The 22,274-nt window shown below is 40.9% G+C and overlaps 1 protein-coding gene across 2 annotated transcripts in view; it reads left to right on the forward strand.

Moving 5' to 3' along the window:
• eif2b3 (eukaryotic translation initiation factor 2B, subunit 3 gamma) overlaps positions 1-22,274 on the forward strand; it is a 121,593-nt gene that overhangs the window by 68,534 nt on the left and 30,785 nt on the right. For both annotated transcript variants that reach the window (XM_072274640.1, XM_072274641.1), the window contains exons 8-10: positions 126-316; positions 14,891-14,968; positions 18,298-18,446. In XM_072274640.1, the coding sequence (XP_072130741.1) occupies positions 126-316; positions 14,891-14,968; positions 18,298-18,446 (418 nt within the window). The remainder of the gene's footprint in view (positions 1-125; positions 317-14,890; positions 14,969-18,297; positions 18,447-22,274) is intronic.

Below are 22,274 nucleotides of genomic sequence, written 5' to 3' on the forward strand. Positions count from 1 at the left end.
GGCATCACTTTTTGTTTTTTTTTAACGTTTATGTTGTACATGCTATCTAATTCATTGTCTGTTTATTTAAGTAATTCTGCTTGATGCATGTTGCACTTACAGGTTTATTTCTTTGTTTATTTAAGATATATTCAGTTACACAAAAGAGGATGATCTTCTGAATTTAGCCAGGGAAAAATCATTTTGGAATGATCATCATGGAGATATGAGTGATCCATATCATGGAACAAAACTTCGCTGCTATGTACATATTATGGAAGAAGGGATGTGTTACCGTGTAAACACTCTACCTTCATATATTGAAGCCAACCGACAGGTAAGAAATGTATCTTGCTTAGTAGTTTTTACTTCTGCTTGTGTTGGAAAAATCACCAGCAGAGGGATGAGTCCTGTTAAAGATTGGTTGTCTCAATACAGATCAGAGTGGATTAGCTAAAAATGATTAAGATCATTTTTAATTGCTACAGATTTTGCTGATGGTATTTCTGGGAGGTAATGAAGTGTCAAAAGTTCAGCTCTAACTTTTGAGTTTAGACCAGAATTTGTCTATACTGTATATAGTGTAACTAAATATTGCAATGAGCGAACAGGATTTATTTGAAGATTTAACAGCTTAACCAACATATTACATTGATTTTATTTTTAAATCACATGTGCACCAATTTACTGCCAAACAAAGCTAGATAAATATAGAAATTCTTGGTTGGCATCTGAAGGGAGCTTACCCCTCCTTTAACTGACTGAGGGTATTGGAAATGTTCAAAGAGATCAGTAGTAGGGAAGCCATTGGAAAAAAATTCAGATGACAGGATTAATGACCATTTGGTACCAGAGATTGACAGTATTGGCTGTGTTAACGTCAGTTCTCATCTGACCAATCAGATTGATATTTCTGAGGTTGTAGCAAATTGTATAGATGAGGAGAGTGCCGTAGGTGTGGTTTATGTAACTTCATTAAGGCCTTTGACAATGTCCCCCATGAGAAACTGGTCCAAAAGTTTACGGCTCATTGGATCCAGAACAAGTTGGCAAACTAAAACCTAGACTGATAAAGTGATGAACCAGAAACACGAGAAAATCTGCGGGTGCTATAAATCCAAGCAACACGTACTAAAATGCCAGAGGAACTCAGCAGGCCAGCCAACATCTATGCAAACAGTTGACACTTGGGCCAAGATCCTTCATCAGTAGAATTGAAAATAGGTGGCCACCAGGAGATCCTGCTTTTTCTGGCAGACAGAGAGTAGGTGCTCGGTGAAGCAGTCTCCCAATCTCCAGCATCCTTCAGCGGACTCCCAATCAACTTCCTGGTTCTTTACTTCACCCCTGACCTTCTCCTGGTTTCACCTATCACCTACTACCTTATACTTCTTCCTCCCACACCCCCCCACCTTCTTACTCTGACTTTCCTTTTTTTTCCCCCCAGTCCTGATGAAAGGTCTTGACCCAAGATGTCAACTGGTTACTCCAGCATTTTGTGTGTTGATAAAAGTGATGGTAGTAGGTTGCTTGTGATTGTATGCTCGCAACTCGTGGTGTTCCTCGGGGATCAGTGTTGAGACCCTTGCTGTTTGTGATGTGTGTGAGTCATTTGGATACAGTTATGGGAGGTATGATCAGTAACTTTGCAGGTGATGTGAAGATTGGTAGAGTTGTTGACAGTTTGAGGATAGTCTTGGGCTACAGAGTGATATTGATGTGTTGGTGGAATGAGCTGAGAAATGGCAGATGGAGCTTAATCACGACAAATATGAGATGATACCTTTGGCAATACTAATAAGAATAGGACATGCATCATGAAAGTTTATGTCCTAGGGAGTTTTGCGGAACACAGGAATATTGGTGTGCAAGTCCAAAGATAAACTGAGATGGCAGTACTTATACAAAACATGGTTAAGAAGGCAAGTGGAAGACTGGCCTTCATTTGTCAGGGCCATTGAGTATAAAAATAGTGAGGTTATGCTCCAAATTTATTAATCTTGGTCAAACCTCAACAAGACCACTGTATATAATTCTAGTCACCACACTGTAGGAAGGATGTATTGGAGAAGGTCTAGAGGAGATTTACCAGGATATTGCCTGGGATGGAGTGTTTCAGTTACAAGGAGAAACTGGAGAGGCTGGTTCTGTTTTCCCTGGAGTCAAGAAATTTAAGAGGGAACATAATTGAGCTATATAAAATTATGAGGGGTATAGATAGGGTAGACTGCAGGGAAGTTTTTCTCCTTATCAGAGGTGAATAAAACAAGACTTAGGATTAGGAGTAAAAGAATCAGAGGAGATCTGAGGGAACCCTTTTCACCCAAAGAGTGGTGAATACCTGGAATGTTCTGCTTGAGAGAATGGTGGAAGCAAAGTTGCTGACAATATTAAAGAAGTTTGTAGACTTGTACTTGAATCACCTCAGCACAGAAGGCTGTGGATCAGTGCTGGAGGACAGGATGAATGTGGATGGGTGTCCAGTGGTTTATACATTTTGAGCCAAATGGCCTGTTTTCATAAACGAGAGAGAATCTACAGATGTTGGAAATCCAAGCAACATACACAGAATGCTGAAGGAACTCAGCAGTCTTGCCAAAGAGTCTCATCCAGAAACGTCGACTGTACTTTTTTCCATAGATGCTGCCTGGCCTGCTGAGTTCCTCCAGCATTTTTTGTGTGTGGCCTGTTTTCATGCTGTATGATTCCATGACTCTGTGAGATGTAACCAATTGCTTGCCAGCTTTGTGAATGACAATGATATTAACTAAACCTTTGTCAGCAGGTGGTAGACCACATTCAGTGTGGATCGAAGATAACATCTCCTCCTCACTGACAGTCAACACTGGAACACCTCAAGCATATGTTCTTGGTCCATTGCTCTACTCTCTCTATATTCATGACTGTCGAGGCTAAGCATAGCTCAAATGCCATCTATATATTTGCCGATGACACAACTATTGTTGGCAGGATTTCAGATGATGATGAGGCATAGAGGATTGAGGTAGATCAGCTGGCTGAGTGGTGTTGCAGCAGCAACCTTGTACTCAATATTCGTAAGACCAAGCAATTGATTGTAGACTAAGAAAGGGAAGTCAAGGGAATACATACCGATTCTCATCGAGGGATACCAGTAGAAAGGGTGAGCAGTTTCCAGTTCCTTATATTGATCCTTACACCAACATATTGATGCAATTACAAAGAGGGCATGACAGCAGCTATACTTCATGAGGAGTTTGAGGAGACTTGGCATGTCACCAAAGACACTTGGTAATTTCTACAGATGCACTATGGAGAGCACAGTACATGGTTGCGTCATTCCCTGGTATGGAGATGCCACTGCACAGGATGAGAAAAAGCTGCAGAAAGTTGCAAACTCAGCTAGCTCCATCATGGGTACAAGGACATCTCCAAAAGGCAATGCCTCAAAAATGCTGCATATGCTGGGGGGGGGAATCTATAGTCCGAGTCCACATTCAAAATGCGGAAAACCTGGGTAACATTCTTCAGGCGCAGTGGCAACCTCTCCCCTCTCCGATAGCAGAGTAATCCCCCAGTGATCAAATTGCAGTCTCTCCTCTCCAATAGCCAAACGATCCCACAGCGATCAAAAGGCAGTCTTCCCTCTCTATATTGAGTGATTGCACCAGTGATCAAAAGGCAGGTAGCCAGCACTCAGCTTCCGCATTCACCTCAATGTTACGATCTCCTTCATCGCTTTAATCGGTGAACAATGGAAACATTAATCGGCAAAATGGAATCGAATATCAGCTCACCACAAGTTTCGTGCACATTGCCTCTGCCTCCCATACTCCAGCTGGAGACTGCAAAGCACTGAAACAGCCAAGTGATCTCCAAACTGCAAATCACAGGCTCCAACAGTTCCAGAATCACATTCAAGCCTAAAAACAAAAAAGACATAAAGGAAGTAAAATATATGGTTTCATGATCTATCCAGAAAATTTCAACTGAAGGAGCGTGGTATGCAGGGGCTAAATTGACCAGAAGTCACGTTGTGCATGGTATAGCAATTCTCCAGTATTGAACTACTGTGGGAGCACAGGTTTCATTGGAAAAATTAGGCTTTGACCTTGTTGTGTTCTTTATATTCAAACGTACCGTGGGTTACTAATAAAGAAACATGTTCTGGAAGAAATACTTATACTTTATACTTTATTGTCGCCAAACCATTGATACTAGAATGTACAATCATCACAGCGATATTTGATTCTGCGCTTCCTGCTCCCTGAATTACAAATCGATAGTAAATATTAAAATTTTAAATTATAAATCATAAATAGAAAATAGAAAAATGGAAGATAAGGTAGTGCAAAAAAACTGAGAGGCAGGTCCGGATATTTGGAGGGTACAGCCCAGATCTGGGTCAGGATTCGTTTAGCAGTCTTTATCACAGATGGAAAGAAGCTGTTCCCAAATCTGGCCGTACGAGTCTTCAAGCTCCTGAGCCTTCTCCCGGAGGGAAGACGGACGAAAAGTGTGTTGGCCGGGTGGGTCATGTCCTTGATTATCCCGGCAGCACTGCTCTGACAGCGTGCGGTGTAAAGTGAGTCCAAGTATGGAAGATTGGTTTGTGTGATGTGCTGTGCCGTGTTCACGATCTTCTGCAGCTTCTTTCGGTCTTGGACAGGACAACTTCCATACCAGGTTGTGATGCACCCTAGAAGAATGCTTTCAATGCTGCATCTATAAAAATAGAACTTCTATTTAACAACAACCACAACTTTTTTACAATACCATGTTTCTCAATCTTTCTATCATCCCTGCGCATGCTCATAACTCTCTCCAATCACGTTCTTACACGTAATATCACCACATCTTTCTTTCCTTAAAAAGAAAAACAATTAGCAACATTGACCAGACAAATGCATAATTTAACATATCTCTGTCAGTCTCCCTGGGGTTTATGAACACGAGTAGACCTTCTAAGTGGTTCACACAGTTCTTGTGTTTCATTGTTATTTTCATGTTTTGTCTGGTCTGCATCAGTTAATGAAACTCTGAAGTTGGCTCTTGAGGTCTTTGCGGTTTCTTCTTAACACTGCTCCTTCTTCTGTATGGACCATGTATGATCTGGGATGTACTTCTTCAAGTACTGTAGCTTTCTGTATCCATGTGTTCATTTTGTCTTGTATCCTCACTTCATCTCCTTGGTGCAGTTCAGGTGTGCACGATATTTTTGTGTGATACTTTTGCCACACATGTTCCTTTAACTGGAATGTCTGTACCTGAATACCCAGTCACTTTTATATTTGTCTGTGTAACTTTGGTCTTGGCTTTAGTGCGTTAAACTCAGATTATTTAAGAACATTTACTTGTGCTCCAGTATCAAGTTTAAACAGAATATTGTTTTGGTTCACTTGCAATGAAATAGTCCAGTCATTCTTACTTTGTTTTCACAAAGCACATCTATATAAAACTCCTCAAGTTCATTTTCAAGCACTGCACTTACTTGTTTTATTTTTTTTCTACTTCTGCAACAGCGTGAAAAATGATTACTCTTTCTGCAGTCACTGCACATTTTCCCATATGCTGGACACTGTTTTGGCCGATGCTGCTGCCCAGAACAATCACGTAGCTTTTTTCTCTCAGATGACGTCTTGCTCCCTGTCGGTTTTGTTATCATTTTAGTATTTTTTCTAATATGTTCGCGCTTCCTCACAGCATCTACGTTGCAGTTCTCAATGAAAAGTTCTTTAGCCTGTGATGTCACGGTTTCTGAAGCTTTGCAGAGCATCAAAGTTTTTTCCAAGTCTAAGTCTTGTTCTCATAATAGTCTTTCTCCCAGACCATTATCCAGAGTGCCACAAACAATTGTGTCTTTAATGAGAGAGGCTGTCAGTTCACCAAACTCGCATGTTTTACTTCGGTGTCTCAACTCAGTAACATATTGATCAATAGTTTCACCAGCTCTCTGCGAACATGTAAAAAATTTATGCTGCTCATACGTCACATTATGCTTCGGTATGCTTCAAATTTGTCCATTATTTATTTTAACTTTAAATTATCTCCATTTTCAAAAATAAAATGATTATATACCTCAATTGCATCGTCACTTATTATGTGGAGCAGAAGCACAGCTTTCGTTTTTTCCGGTTTTCGATCCACATCGATCGCCGATAAATACAATTCAAAATGTTGCTTAAATTTTCTCCAGTTCTCAGCTACGTTCCCAGACAATTGAAGTGTCAATGGAGGCTGCAGATCTTCCATTTGTAAAACTGTTAGCAACACCAAAACAGTTTGAACTTTTTTTTTCAGAAAATTATCTTCGATTCTCCCGTGTTAGGAAACATATTATTCTTTTAGACTGACTTCTGACACCATGTCGTGTTCTTTATATTCATACATACCGTGGGTTACTAATAAAGAACCATGTTCTGGAAGAAATAGAACTTTTATTCAACAACAACCACAACGTTTTTACAATACCATGTTTCTTGATCTTTCTGTCCTCCCTGCGCGTGCTCAGAACTCTCTCCAATCATGTTCTTACACGTCATATCACCACAGACCTCATCATCTCTTATGAGGATATAGGAATTTATGTGGCACCATTCAGATTGTAGAGAAATTATCTATATGATTTGATCAATATTTATTCAACATATTCTGTGATCACTTTATTTAACGTAGTTTGTGGATTTCTGCAAACCCTTAACCTTGGTGTAATGGTTAAAGGTGCAATTAGAAATATTGATAAAATGTTAAATATAATACTGAGCACCAATGTACAATCAGAATCAGATTTCATATCACTGACATATGCCATAAAATGTGTGATTTTGTGCAGTAGTGCAGTACAAGACAGAAAAATCACTGCATCGTACAATAAAAAAATATATTGTGCAAAAGAGGGATAGCAAGTTAATGTTCATGGACTGTTCAGAAATCTGATGATGGAGAAAAGGCTGTTCCTAAAATGTTGACTGTGGGTCTTCAGGCTTATGTACCTCCTCCCCAATGATTGTAATGTGAGGAGAACATGTCTCAGGTGGTGACAGTCCTTAATGATGTTGTCTTCTGGAGGCACCACCTTTTGAAAGTGTCCTCATTGGTGGTGAGGCTTGTGCCTATGATGGAACTGGTTGAGTCTACAATTCTCTTTAGCTTCTTTCAATCCTGTGCAAAGGAACCTTCTTACAAGGTGGTGATGCAACCAGGGTGCTCTCCACAGTACACGTGTAGAAATTTGCTGGAGACTTTGGTAACATTGCACATCTCCTTGACTACTGTGTGCCTCCTGCATGATTGCATCAATGTATTAGGGTAGGATAAGTCCTCTGAGATATTAAAGCTGCTCATCCTTTCCACCACTGACCCCTCAGTCAGGATTGGTGTATGTTCTCCTGACCTCACCTTCCTGAATTTCAGTCATTTCCTTAGTCTTGCTCGTATACATTGCATGCAAGTTTGTTGTTGCGACACCATTCAACCAGTTTATCTGTTTTACTCCTGTACACCTCCTTGTCATCATCTGAGATTCTGCCAATAGTGGTGTCATTGGTGAATATATAGATTGTGTTAGATCTGTGCATAGCCACACATTCATGAGTGTAGAAACAGTAGAGCAGTGAGCTAAGCAAGAGTGCATGCCTGTGTTGATTGTCAGTGAGGAGGAGATAATGATGAATTTGTATCGGATTGATATAATGCTGAATTTGTACCAAGCAAAGATCAGAGTATTTTATGTACATCTAAGCATTTCATCCGGTCCCGGTGACTTATCTAACTTAATGCTTTTCAAAAGCTCCAGCACATCCTCTATCTTAATGTCTATATGCTCAAGCGTTTCAGTCCGCTGTAAGTCGTCCCCACAATTGCCAAGGTCTTTTTCCCTGGTGAATACTGAAGCAAAGTATTCATTAAGTACCTCTGCTACCTCCTCCAACTCCATGCACACGTTTCCACTATCACACCTAATTGGTCCTGTCCTCACACAGCTCATCCTCTTGCTCTTCACATACTTGTAGAATGCCTTGGAGGTTTCCTTAATCCTGCTCACCAAGGCCTTCTCATGACCCCTTCTGGCTCTCCTAATTCCATTCTTAAGCTCCTTCCTAGCAACCTTGTAATTTTCTAGAGCTCTAACAGTACCTGTTTTCTTGAACCTTTCGTAAGCTTTTCTTCTTAACTAGATTTTCTACATGCTTTGTACACCATGGTTCTTTAACCCTACCGTCCTTTCTCTGCCTCAATAGAACATACCTATGCAGAACTCCATGCCATGCAAATGTTCCCTGAATATTTACCACATTTTTGCCATGCATTTCCCTGAGAACATCTGCTGCCAATTTATGCTCCCAAGTTCCTGCCTTTTAGTATCGTATTTCCCCCTACCCCAATTAAATGCTTTCCCAAATTGTCTGCTCCTATCCCTCTCCAGTGCTGTGGTGAAGGAGATAGAGTTGTGGTCATTACCTCCGAAATCCTCTCCCACTGAGAGTCCTGACACCTGACTTCATTTCCTAATATCAGATCAAGTACAGCCTCTCCTCTCGTTGGCTTATCTACATATGTGTCAGGAAACCTTCCTGAACACACCTAACAAACTCCACCCCATCTAAACCCCTTGCATTAAGGAGATGCCAATCACTATTGGGAAAGTTAAAATCTCTCATCACAACAACCCTATTATTACTGCACCGTTCCAGAATCTGCCTACCTATCTGCTCATTAATATCCCTGTTACTGTTGGTGGGGGGGGGGGGGGGGGGTCTATATAAAAACACCCATTAGAGTTATTACACCTTTCCTGTTTCTGACTTCCACCCATACTGACTCAGTAGATCAATCCTCCATGACTTTCTCCTTTTCTGCAGCCGTGATACTATCCCTAATTAGCAATGCCACGCCTCCACCTCTTTTGCCTCCCTCTCTGTTCCTTTTGAAACATCTAAAGGCTGGCACATGCAGCAGCCATTCCTGTTCCTGAGACCTCCAAGTATAATGGCCACAATGTCACAGTTCCACTTATTGATCCACACTCTTAAGTTCATCTGCCTTGCTTATCATACTCCTTGCATTAAAATAGACATACCTCAAACCATCAGGCTGAGTGCATCTTTGCTCTGACATCTGCCTGTCCTTCCTCACAATCTCCCTACAAGCTGTCTCTACTTGTGCTCCAACCACCCCATCTTCTGCCTCTTCACTTCGGTTCCCACCCCCCTGCAAACCTAGTTTAAATCCTCCCCAAAAGCAATAGCAAACTTCCCCGCCAGGATATTGGACCCATTGCATTCAAGTTCAACCTGTCCTTTTTGTACAGGTCACACCTGCCCCAGAAGAGGTCCTAATGATCCAAAACTCAGAATCCCTGCCCTTCTGCTCCAATCCTTCAGCCACGATTTATCCTCCACCTCATTCTATTCCTATACTCACTGTCGCGTGGCACAGGCAACCATCCGGAGATTACTACCTTTGAGGTCCTGCTTCTCAGCTTCCTAACTCCCTGTTTTCTGCTTTCAGAATCTCTACCCTTTTTCTACCTATGTCGATACCATTATCTACCACGACCTCTGGCTGCTCACTCTCCCATTTCAGGATATTGTGTGCTCAGAAACATCACGAACCCGGGCACATGGGAGGCAAACTGCTATCCTTGGTTCTTTTTCATGTTCACAGAATCGCCTATCTGTCCCCCTAGGTATAGAGTCCCCTATTACTGCTGCCCTCCTCTTCCATTCCCTACCCTTCTGAGCCACAGGGCCAGACAGTGCCAGAGACACAGCCACTGTTGCTTCCCCCAGGTAGGTTGTCCTCCTCAACAGCACTCAAAATAGAGTACTTATTGTTAAGGGGGACTGCCACAGGGTTGCTCTCCACTACCTGACGCCCTGTCTTCCCTCTCCTGATAGTCACCCATTTATCTGTCTCTTGTGGCCCTGGGGTGACTACCTGCCTATAGCTCCTGTCTGTCACCTCCTCACTCTCCCTAACAAGCCAAAAGTCATTGAGCTGCAGCTCCAGTTCCCTAACTCAGTTTCTAAGGTGCTGCAGCTCGATGCACCTGGCACAGATGTGGCCATCAGAGAGGCTAGAAGTCTCCCAGAATTTCCACATCTGACACCCAGAACAGAAAACTGGCCTCACAGTCATACCTACTATTCTAATGTACCGAGCCCCATGAGATGCTCCTTTTTTGAACGCTGCTCCCCAACCTGTGTGAAGCGCGCACACGTTTTCCCTCTCTCCCTCTCTCCCTCTCTCCCTCTCTCCCTCTCTCTCCCTCTCTCTCCCTCTCTCTCCCCCTCTCTCCCCTCTCTCCCCTCTCTCCCCTCTCTCCCCTCTCTCCCCTCTCTCCCCTCTCTCCCCTCTCTCCCCTCTCTCCCCTCTCTCCCCTCTCCCCCCTCCCCCCCTCTCCCCCCTCTCCCCCCTCTCCCCCCTCTCCCCCCCTCTCCCCCCTCCCCGAATCAATTGTCTGCCGCTTAGGGACTGGTTGTGCACTCTATGGGTTGTTAGACTCAGATTCTGTTCTCCCTTATCTCCTATAAGATATGGAAGCACATCCCATAGGAGACGATAAGGGATATATCTGATACAGCTATATGAATATATGTTAAGACCCCTTTTTAGAACCCATTCCATCAGCGAGCTCATTATTAGGAACATATCCTTAGTGTTAAATGTTATTTGTGTATAGATATAGTTTTAGAAAGTAGAGAAATGAGTCTGCAAACCTTTCTGAAACTGAGTCAGTACACCAAGTTTTAATATCAAGTTATCAGCACCTTCTCACTATTGTATGGACATGAATCAACTACATATGAGGCATTACACAGTGGATAAGCTAGTAATTGCTCTCAATTTTGGAAAGCAATTTAACATTAATTGTAGAAGATCTGAACCAGTAACCTGTCAAGAAATCAGGACACACTTCAGTTTTTTGCTCACTTTTGTAATTGGAAGCCTGGATTCATATATTCCAGAGGATGTGTTCTGTATAGCTAGACAGGGTAGCACTGGGGATATACAGGCAACAGCAGGAGAGAGCAAACTTCCGTGCAAATCAGGAGCAGGATTAAACCCTTCAGGCCTGATGGGACTTTTTTTTTATAAAGTCACACCAAATCTGATTATGACCTCACCATGATATTCTCATTCACCCACTGTAATGTTTCAACCCCACCTCCTTCTCATTGCCCAGCTAACATAAAATGTCTATATCTGCCACTGCCCTTGGAGGAAGTGAGTTTCAAAGACTCATGGCCATCTGAACATAAGAGAATTGCCTTATTTCTGTTTTTAATGGGCAACAGGCCTTTTTCAGCACCTTATATACCTGTGATGCCACTTTCTAGGAACTGTACTTGTACTCCTTGGTCCTCTCCTCAGAGCCCTGCTATTCAGTATGCTTATCTTGCACTGGTTTAGCTTCCAAAATGCATCGCATTACACTTGGCTGAGTTAAATTCCATTTGTCATTCCTTTGCCCACTTTTCCAGTTGACCAAATATCCTGTTTAAACGTTAGACAACCTCCTTCGCTGTCCACTTTGCCACCAATTTTGGTGACATCTGAAAACGTACTAATCGTGTCTTCTACTTTTATCATCCAAACTGTTAGTATATATGACAAACAACAGCAAACCCAGCACAAATCCCTACAGTGTACCCTCAGCCACAGGCCTCCTGTGACCAAGCCAATTTTGTATCCATTTGGTGAGTTCACCCAGGATCCCTGGTGTTCTAACCTTCTGGACCAGCTTATTACACAGGACCTTGTCCAAGGCCCTCTAAGTCTACCACCCTGTCCTCATCAGTGCTTTTGGTCACCTCTTGAAAAAAGTCATTCAATTCATGAAACATGATCTCCCACGCTCAAGATGATGCTGACTTTCCCCTGTCCTTCAGAATCCCTTTGTGATGATACTAGGTTTGCCAACCACAAAGTTCTATACTCAGACAAATACTTTAAGCCTTATCCAAAATACTATGGGTATCCTCACTAAAGGGAGGTTATACTGTAACTACCCAGTCTTGAAAGACTATTTCATTTCCTGTTCATTGTCCATCATGGCGGGTTTAGCTGCCAGTTCCCACTATATGAGCAATGGGTACCCCCTTCCTATCAAGGAAGAGATACTTACAGCTAACAAAGTAGTTTAACAGTTCATTTATTTTCAGAGATACACATTTAAATCCAAACAGCATTCTTAGAACACATTTAGAACTCCAGAGGATTTCTGTCTTATATAAGACTTCCAAATTACAATCTATTTCTAGAACACAAAGGATTTCCAAAACACAAGTACATTTTTGATAAACTAAAATGACATAACCCCGAGTTGCAGATGAATTAACTGTGCCGCAGAAATTGAAGGCAGAGGAGTGGATTCTAGTTCACCCCGTGTTTCTGTCATTCTTCTTGGTGTTCTTGGACCATTCCTAAAAGGCATGGACTGCTCTCTATATTCATACTGTTTCTTTGCCACTATGGAATTTGTTGCCACAGACAGCAGTGGAGGCCAAGTCATTGGGTGTATTTAAGGCAGAGATTGATAGGTATCTGAGTAGCCAGGGCATCAAAGGTTATGGTGAGAAGGCGGGGGAGTGGGACTAAATAGGAGAATGCATCAGCTCATGATAAAATGCCGGAGCAGACTCGATGGGCTGAATGGCCAACTTCTGCTTCTTTGTCTTGTCTTATGGTCTTATGGGTGACTTCACACACGTTATTTTTTTCAGATACTTTTTAGCACAAATGGTCTAAAAGCTTTTGGAGACAGAGATTCCGGGTACCCACAATTAATGCTGTGAAGCTGACTCTGAGCACACAAACCTTCCAACAATTAACAGATCAGCTATTTGATATACTAAATGATAACATCAATCTGGTCAGCAGTCTTCGTTGAACTACACAAGTTAGCCAGCGTTGTCTAGTTTGAAACAAGTCCATTTAACATAACCCACCGTCTTACCCTGCAGCCCTTGAGCAATAAGCCTGAGTGCTGTGGGCCAGCAAGTCTGCTCTGTAGACAATGCTTGTCCTTTTAACTTCAAACTTATTGTTGCTTACAGTTTACATTAAGAATGAAAGACAGGCACTCGTTTAAGACCAGAAGCTGAAAAAAGAGTATTGGGTGGAAGATTAACTTACTCAAAAACAACATTTTGATCCTTAGGATTGTCAGCTGCTGTGTTTAAAAATCTGAGCTTGGAAAAAAAGAAATTCTGGAATGGTTTGGGAATACTGGAAAATTGCAAATGTCACTCCAGTCTTCGAGAAGGGAGGGAGGCAGGAGAAAGGACACTATAGGCCTGTTAGTCTGACCTCAGTGGTTGGGAAGATGTTGGAGTCGATTATTAAGGATGTGGTGTCAGGGTTCTTGGAGGCACATGATAAAGTAGGCCATGGGTCAGCAGGTTTCCTCAAAGGAAAATCTTCCTGACAGATTTGTTGGAAGAAATATCAAGCAGGATAGATAAATGAGAATCGGTTGATGTTGTGTACTTGTAATTTCAGAAGGCCTTTGACAAGCTGCCACCCATGAGGCTGCTTAACAAGCTACGAGCACATGGTATTACAGGAAAGATTCTAGCATGGATAAAGCAGTGGCTGATTGGCAGAAGACAAAGAGTGTGAATAAAAGGGAGCCTTATCTGGCTGGTTGCCAGTGACTAGTGGTGTTCCACAGGGTTCTGTGTCGGGACTGATTCTTTTTATGCTATTTGTCAATGATTTGCATGATGGAATTGATGGCCTTATTGAAAAGTTTGCGGATGGTAGAAAGGTACGTGGAGGGGCAGGTAATTTTGAGGAAATAAAGAAGCTAGAGGACCTAAGCAGATTAGGAGCATGGGCAAAGAAATAGCAGATGGAATACAGTGTCAGGAAGTGTATGGTCATTCACTTTGGCAGAAGAAATGAAAGGGTTAACTATTTTCTAAGCGGAGAGAAAATACAAAAAAAAGACGCAAAGGGACTTCAGATTCCTTGTGCAGGATTACCTAAAGGTTAATTTGTAAGTTCAAAGGAGGTTCACAGGAATGATTCCAGATTGAATGGCTTGTCATATGAAGAGCATCTGATGTCTGTGGGCCTGTATTCACTAGAATTCAGAAGCTTGAGGAGTGAACTCATTGAAACCTATTGAATGGTGAAAGGCCTCAATAGAGTGGATGCCCAGAGTATCTGGGAGGGTCCAAGACCAGAGGATGCAGAATAGAGGGGTATCCTTTTAGAACGGAGATGAAGAGGAATTTCTTTAGCCAGGGAGTGGTGAATCTGTGGAATTAATACACCAGCTGTAGAGGCCAAGTCTTCATGGATATTTAAGGCAGAGGTTGATAGATTTTTGATTGGGCAGGGCATGAAGGGATATAGAGAAAGGCAGGAGATTGGGGCTAAGAGGAAAATTGGATCAGCTATGATGAAATGGCGGAACAGACTTGATGGGCCAAATGGCCTAATTCTGCTCGTATATCTTATGGCCTTATATCCATCACACCTTCAATAACATTTCCACCACTAATGTAAGGCTCACTGGTCTGTAGTTCCTTGGCTTATTCTTGTTGCCTTTATTAAATGAATGTGCAACATTAGCTATTTACCAGTCCCTGACATATGGCTAGTGAAGTTATAAGTGTCTCTGCCAGGGCCTTAGCAATCTCTTTCTTTGCTTTCCATAACTTCAGAATCAGAATCAGGTTTAATATTGCTGGCATATGTTGTGAAATTTGTTGTTACTTACTAGGATACACTTGGTCTGGCCCATGGATTAATCACAATAATCAAGGGAGGCATACCAAAGAGAGAGAGATCATTGAGAGAAAAGGTCTTTCAATATGCTTTGTCCATTCTTTGGAAGACTTGATGCATACACTTCATGTGTTTTATTCCCTTCCAGACACTATGGTGAGTAATCTGGTCTTGTGTTTTTATCTTTCAGGCTCCTAAGTTCTTAACTGCTTTATCCCAAGAAGAATCCCTAATACACCCTTGGGCACAAGTTACTGATACGTATATGGTGAGTAGTGAGAAGCATAAATCATGTGTCAGCTAACCTTGTGATTTCTAATTCAAGCCTAAGTACAGTCCACTGTATTCTTCCCAAATCATTCAGAATTTGATTGTTTAGTTGGGTTCCTACTGTAGCAAGATTACACTTGTCTCTGTTTGATTCAAATAGAGTGGACAGAAAAAGTACTATATTCAGTTAACCAACTATTAAAATCAACACATGGAAAGACAAAAGGATGGTTTCTGACCTAATTTGTGGCAATACATTAAGGAAACTTCAGTTTATACAGATGATGATAATACACAAACCAGCAATTATTGTTTTGCTTTTTTCTATACTTGCCAATATGAAGATGTAGTGTGCTATAGCAGGTGGAACTTAATCCCAATAAGTATGAGGTGATGCATTTTGGAGAACTAATAAAGCTTAGGACATGAATGGTAGAACCCAAGGGAGCACTGAGGAATAGACCGACCTCGATGTACGGGTCCAAGGATCCCTGAAGTTGACAGCACAGGTAGATGGGGTGGTTAAGAAAGCATATAACATACTTGCCTTTGTTAACAATGGAATATGGTATTTAAACAGAAAGGTTATGTTATGACCTTTTAAAACATTGGCTAAGCCACTGCTGAAGTACTTCTAATGTGCTGCTCTGATATTCACACTAGAAAGTGGATGTGATTTCACTGGAACGAGTGCCAAGGAGATTCATAGGATAGAAACTTATTGGAATTTTTTGAGGTAATCTCGAATAAGATTGACAAGGGAGAGGCTGTGGATGTTGTGTATTTGGATTTTCAAAAGGCCTTCGATAAGGTGCCGCATATGAGGCTGCTTAATAAGATGAGAGCCCATGGAATTATAGGAAAGATATTGAAATGGGTGGAGTACTGGCTGATAGGCAGAAAGCAAAGGGTGGGAATAAAGGGATCCTATTCTGATTGGTTGCCGGTTACTAGTGGTGTTCCGCAGGGGTCGGTGTTGGGGCCACTTCTTTTTACGATGTATATCGATGACTTGGATTATGGATTAAATGGTTTTGTGGCCAAGTTTGCGGATGACACCAAGGTAGGTGGAGGAGCAGGAAATGTTGAAGAAACGGAAAGGTTGCAGAGAGACTTAGTCAGTTTAGGAGAGTGGGCAAAGAAATGGCAGATGAGATACAACGTTGACAAATGTACAGTTGTACATTTTAGAAGAAGAAATAATCGGGCAGATTATTATTTAGATGGGGAGAAAATTCAAAAATCGGAAGTGCAAAGGGACTTGGGGGTCCTCGTGCAGGATACCCTAAAGGTTAACCACCAAGTTGGATTGGCGGTAAGGAAAGCAAATGCTATGTTGGTGTTGATGAGGCTCTATGGGGCATTAGTGAGACCTCATTTGGAATATTGTGTGCAGTTTTGGGCCCCCTATCTTAGAAAGGATATACTGATGTTGGAGAGAGTTCAGAGAAGATTTACAAGGATGATTCCTGGAATGCAGGGGCTAACATATGAGGAGCGTCTGTCGGCTCTTGGATTGTATTCATTAGAGTATAGAAGAATGAGAGGGGATCTCATAGAAACGTTTCGAATGTTGAAAGGGTTGGACAGAGTAGATGTGGAAAGGTTGTTTCCCTTGGTGGGTGAGTCCAGGACAAGAGGCCATAGTCTTAGAATTAGAGGGTACCCAGTTAAAGCAGAGATGAGAAATTTTTTTAGCCAGAGGGTCGTGGATTTGTGGAATTCATTGCCACATATGGCTGTGGAGGCCCAATCATTGAGGGTGTTTAAGGAGGAGATTGACAGGTATCTAATTAGTCAAAGTATCAAAGGATATGGGGAAAAAGCTGGAAATTGGAACTAGATGGGTGAATAGTTTAGCTCATGGGGGAGCTGTGGAACAGACTTGATGGGCCGAATGGCCTACTTCTGCTCCTTTGTCTTGTGATCTTGTGAAAGTTTCAGTTATGAGCAGAGATTGGATCGACCAGATTTTGTTTCCTTGGATCTTAAGCGACTGAGTGGGTACTTGACTGACGTACACAAAGTTATGATGGATATAGGTAGGATAGATAGTAAGAAACATTTGCCCATAGCAGAGGTTACTACAATGAGAGGACATGTTTAGCTACAGAATAGGAGGTTTACAGGAGGTCTGGGGTAGAAATTTTTCACCCAGAGTGTGGTTAGAACCTAACGTACTGCCTGGGGTGTTGCTCAGGGCAGAGACTCCTACTGTATTCAGCAACTATCAAGATGTGCATTTGAGTCACCAAGGCATAGAAAGCTACAGGCTAAGTGCTGCTATATGGGTTAGCATAGGTGAATTCTTGATAATCAGCATGCACATGGTAAGCCAAATGTCTTGTTTCTGTGCTATATGATTCTATGACTAATCTCTAGAGTATTTCCCTTCTAATCATTTTCTGTAGGTGACTTTTTCCCCATTTTATTTATGTGTATGATTATATGGTTGGACTGTGTGGATAAAGAAGTGAGGAAAATACTTGGAACCAGACTTACAACAGGAAGTTCTTGTTCTATTTACATCAATCCCACATAAGATGGAAAGGATGGGCTGCCTTTCAAAACCCTGGGTGGGCTTTGTGTATCTTAACACCAGAAGCATTGCTCAGCTGGACAAAACAAACATTGACTAAAGTAAGTAACCCATCAGCCCACACACAGAGTTTAACAGTAGAGGATGCACTGGAGTACAGTAAGCTGTGATTAATGGTAGTCCTCCTGTTTCACCATAAGGCAGCTCCTCCATTTGTACATTTAGATCATTTTAATTAAATATTTCATAGTATTTCAAACATTTGAGGGAAATTGAAGGGAATGTGAATACTAATGTGGTGCTATTTTGCATTATTTCATTTGTTAATTTCCAAGACAATCATTCAGTAGTTCTATTGATACTAATATTACTATTTAAACTTTACAAAAGAGTCATGCATCAGTAATTTTGCAAGAATGCAGAAACTATTTTGCTAACCTTGTTGTCCAAGTGTTTATAAAAATATCTTTGTGTTTATCGTCATTTGTTCAGTTTTACATCTTTACCCCTCTCCTATCTCTGTCTCCCCCTTCTCTCCCTCTTTCATGCACAGCTACACTTAAATCAACATTAATTATTGTCTTTTTCTCCCTGCTTTATCTTTATACTACAGGTATTACAGCTTCTGTGCATTTTGTGAATTAAGGCTTGGATTTTCAAAGTCCATTTCAAATGGGATTGAGTTGGCCTGTTGCTTATTGGCTGTGAATCATTGAGTGTTTTCTTTTGTAATGCCTGAAATTAAGAAGTACTTTTTATTTTAATATTATGTTTTTTCCTTCATGCAGGTTGGGTCTGACTGTATGATTGGCAGTTTGACTGAAGTAGCAGAGAAGTCTTCTATCAAGCGGTCAATTATTGGGGCCTCATGCACAATCAAAGAGAAAGTTAAAATTGCCAATTCAGTGATCATGGATAATGTCACAATTGAAGAAGGGTAAGTGAGGATAACTTACCCTTAACAAGAGGGAATGTTGGAATGCAGCTTTTAGAAATGTTGCTGTTTATGTCTGCAATTAGAAACGCAGTGTTTCACAAAGTTTTGGTTGAAAGAAATTGCTCACAAGATTTATTTTGTTTCACTTACCCTTGCCATCTAAAAGATGAACAACAAATCTTGCTCCATGTAAGTAGCTTCTGTTGTAATGCGGCCACCAGCACTGTTGGTGTAGTATTTGTGCCCTGTCCGATGTTAATGGGGGTGGAAAAACAATCTTCTCACATAGCATTCACTTTTCTATCTCCTGTCCTATTATGTGAATGGCCCTTTAGCAAGCCAAATTGCATCTTTTTGGAAAATTTGTTTTTACTTGGAGAAGAAATTTGACTAGTTTTAACCAGTCTCATAATAGAGGATAATAGGTGACTGACAGAGAGATTTAAATATTAACATATATTTGAGGTTCCAAAATGGCAAAATACTTCATTGTTTTGTAGTGAAGTTGAGCAAATAAATATTCCTTTATAGATGAATAAAATGCAGACTACATTTTCATTGTAGAAACCAAAGAGTATATACACAAAGTAAAATATCAAAAATCAGTCATTCTGAAATGAAAGGAATAGTATTCACATCCTGTGGGAAGATAAGATTTTTGTCATATTTTCTTTCTTTCTTATTCTATTCGTCAGCTCCCTACTCCCCCACAGTGTAGCTAAAGGTATCCTATCTCACTGCATTTCTAATGTAATGATTTACTTCTATGTTGCATATGTCATTTCATGGTTAAGCTAGATTTGTCCACGTTTACTTAAATTGTTGGCCATCTCTTGATCACTGTCTCAGTTCTGATATGGTTTTACAAATGTATTCATCAATAATTATGGTAAGTCAGAAAAATGTCAATTTTTATCCAGGAATAAACAGAAATTGTTAAATTGGATGAAGAGAAACAAATATTACATAGTGTAACCTGGCTTTAACCATTTATGAAAACATTTAGTCTAATGACATAACAAAAAACTGAGATGTCCTTTTGATACTTAAAAGGAAAATAATATTAACGGTGTCTTCATGATTGTCTGTCTTTCTTGCTATGCAGTAAGTAATGTACCTGTGAAATAGGAAAAAAATGTACTCGGAAAATTGTTTAGCAAGTGCAGAGAGAAGCTGTTCAGTGTGATTTTCACTTAAAGTCATCAAACAGAAACAAAATTCTGCTTGTACGCCACACATGATACAAGACCTGATGAATGTGCTCGAAGATTGTTATTGATAAAATGAAACACATAAAACATTGAAGTTCTATAATGTTGAAATATGATGTACACACAAGGTATCACAAATAGTGTTGTGATAAAAGACCAATGTGTTTGTTTGACAACTAATTGTTAAGGGCTAATTATCTGGATACCTGCTGGTCTGAATCTTTCCTCTTTACCAAAGTGTGCAATTTATTTCAATAGATTTAACTGTTGGAGCCATTGCATAATGTATGAATCCAAATATGTTGGGGAAGAATCACTGTGGGCTAGTTAATATATTGATGATGCAGTAATGGTTCACTAGGTTACTCTCTGGTAAGATGGGGCATTTTTCATTAGGCAGGGTGGATATTTTCTCTGGAAAAATGAGGTATGATCTAAAATTCTAATGTGGGTTGCTTATTTGCATAGGACCATATCTTTATTGTCACTGACTAAAAATTCTGGAAGCACTGATCTATTAGAACTGTAGAAGTGTTTTTACTATTCTAACAACAATGATTCAAGAGGTAAACTGGTGCCACCGTATCAGTACAATCTGGAATGGGCAATGAAATCAGCTTCACCTACATCTGCCAAGAATGAACTTAAAGAAAGGAATCTCAAATTTTTGGATTAGATTTTAAGGGGAAAGTAAACAGTTTGTATCTATCTATATAAAAGTACTTTGTGTTTGCAATATTTGTCCTGATCTTTTTCCAGATGCGTCATTTTATAATTTAGAAGAAATATTTCCTTATTGTTTTCTAAGCCAATGCACATTGTTCAGACGATTAATGTTGTTAGTATTTGTTATCCAAACAGAACTTTGCACTGTGAGTGCCAAAACTACACAAAGAGGTTTCCTGTAATATACTGCAGTTCAGTATCGTAATTACATCTTTTGCCCTAGCCCACCCACAGTCATAATTATTGTTTAGAAGGAGGATCAATAAACAATGTGCAACTTTCAGAGTCATACACGTCTGCTTGATGGTATTCAAAGTAATCTCCATGGTGGCTGTGTTTGATCATGGAGGTATGTTGTAGCTTTGAACTAACATGTTTTTTTAATGCTCAGGCCTGTGATCAATTCAGATTATTTTCATATAAAAGATCAGAAAAAATACAGAATTTATATGGTTGTAATTAGCATGCAGTTGTTTTAATTATTTGTTTCTGTTCAGCCTTAGGGTTTATAAGTTTAGATTTCATTTCAATAAATCTTTCTCATTTTGTGTATTGTCACTGCTATAAAATTGACTAATTAAAGTAGCTTCAACTTAAATGCTGTCAGTAGCAGCTTGGGTAAAAGTGACCACTGCACCTCCTTCATGGAGACTGAATCCTATTGTCATGTCGTGAGGGTATACTATTGTGCCTTCTCGTACTATATTTGATCTGAATAGGATAAACTCAGACCAGATTGAACAGACTGGGCATCCATAAAATTCTGTGGACCATCAGCAGCAGCGGCAGAAATGTACAACAGTATAGTCTAACTTCATCCCTCACTCGACTGTTATGATTAAACAAGAGGATCAGCTCTGGTTCAGTGACTGTTGTAAAAAGCTATATCAGGAATGGCACCAGGTTTACTCAAAACTGAGATGCCAGCTCTGCAGTCCTGCTGCGTTCAGACCTGCCACAATGGTTGGCTAATGTGAAGAGGGAGCTCCAGGAATACTCCAGTCCTAATTGATGATAGGTCCCAATGTGTGAATGCCAGAAGCAAGGCTGAAGCTTTTGCAGCCATGTTCAGCCAGAGGAATTATCTTCCTTTTGAGATCCCCAATATCTCTGATTCACTTATGCAATGGAGGCCACTGGATACAAAGGCTGTGGAACCAAGAACATTGCAATCATATCCGCATTCTATATTAGCCATGTTTGTAGTTCAGCTGTCGGTACTTTAGATGGATTAGATTATGAGAACACTCAGTCCTCTTTTATTGTCATTTAGAAATGCATACATGTATTAAGAAATGATACAGTGTTTCTCCGGAGTGATGTCACAGAAAACAGGACAAACCAAAGACTAACACTGACAGAACCACATAATTATAACATATAGTTACAGCAGTGCAAAGCAATACCATAATTTGATGAAGAACAAACCATGGGCACGGTAAATAAAATCTCAGAGTCCCCGAGTCGATCGACTCCCGAGTCCCCAGTAGCGGTGGCAAAAGAGAGAAACTCCCTGCCATAAACCTCCAGGCACCGTCAACTTGCCGATGCCTTGGAAGCAGCCGACCACAGCCGACACTGAGTCCATCCATCCGAAAACTTCGAGCTTCCGACCGGCCTCTCCGATACAGCCTCCCGAACGCCATCCTCTGCCAAGCGCCTTCGACCTCGCCCCGGCCGCTGAAACACGCAAAGCCGAGGACTTCGGGGCCTTCTGCTCCAGAGATTCTGGTTACCACACAGTAGCAGCGGCAGCGAAGTGGGCATTTCAGAAGTTTTCCAGATGTTCCTCCGTGCTCTCACGTCCGTCTCCATCAAATCAGAATTGTGGACGGTCTCCTACTTGACAGATAACAGATATTCATCACCGAAGCGCCCACGCGCGCTGCCG

This window comes from Mobula birostris, chromosome 12, assembly GCF_030028105.1.
Source record: "Mobula birostris isolate sMobBir1 chromosome 12, sMobBir1.hap1, whole genome shotgun sequence".
NCBI classification, from domain to species: Eukaryota; Metazoa; Chordata; class Chondrichthyes; order Myliobatiformes; family Myliobatidae; genus Mobula; species Mobula birostris.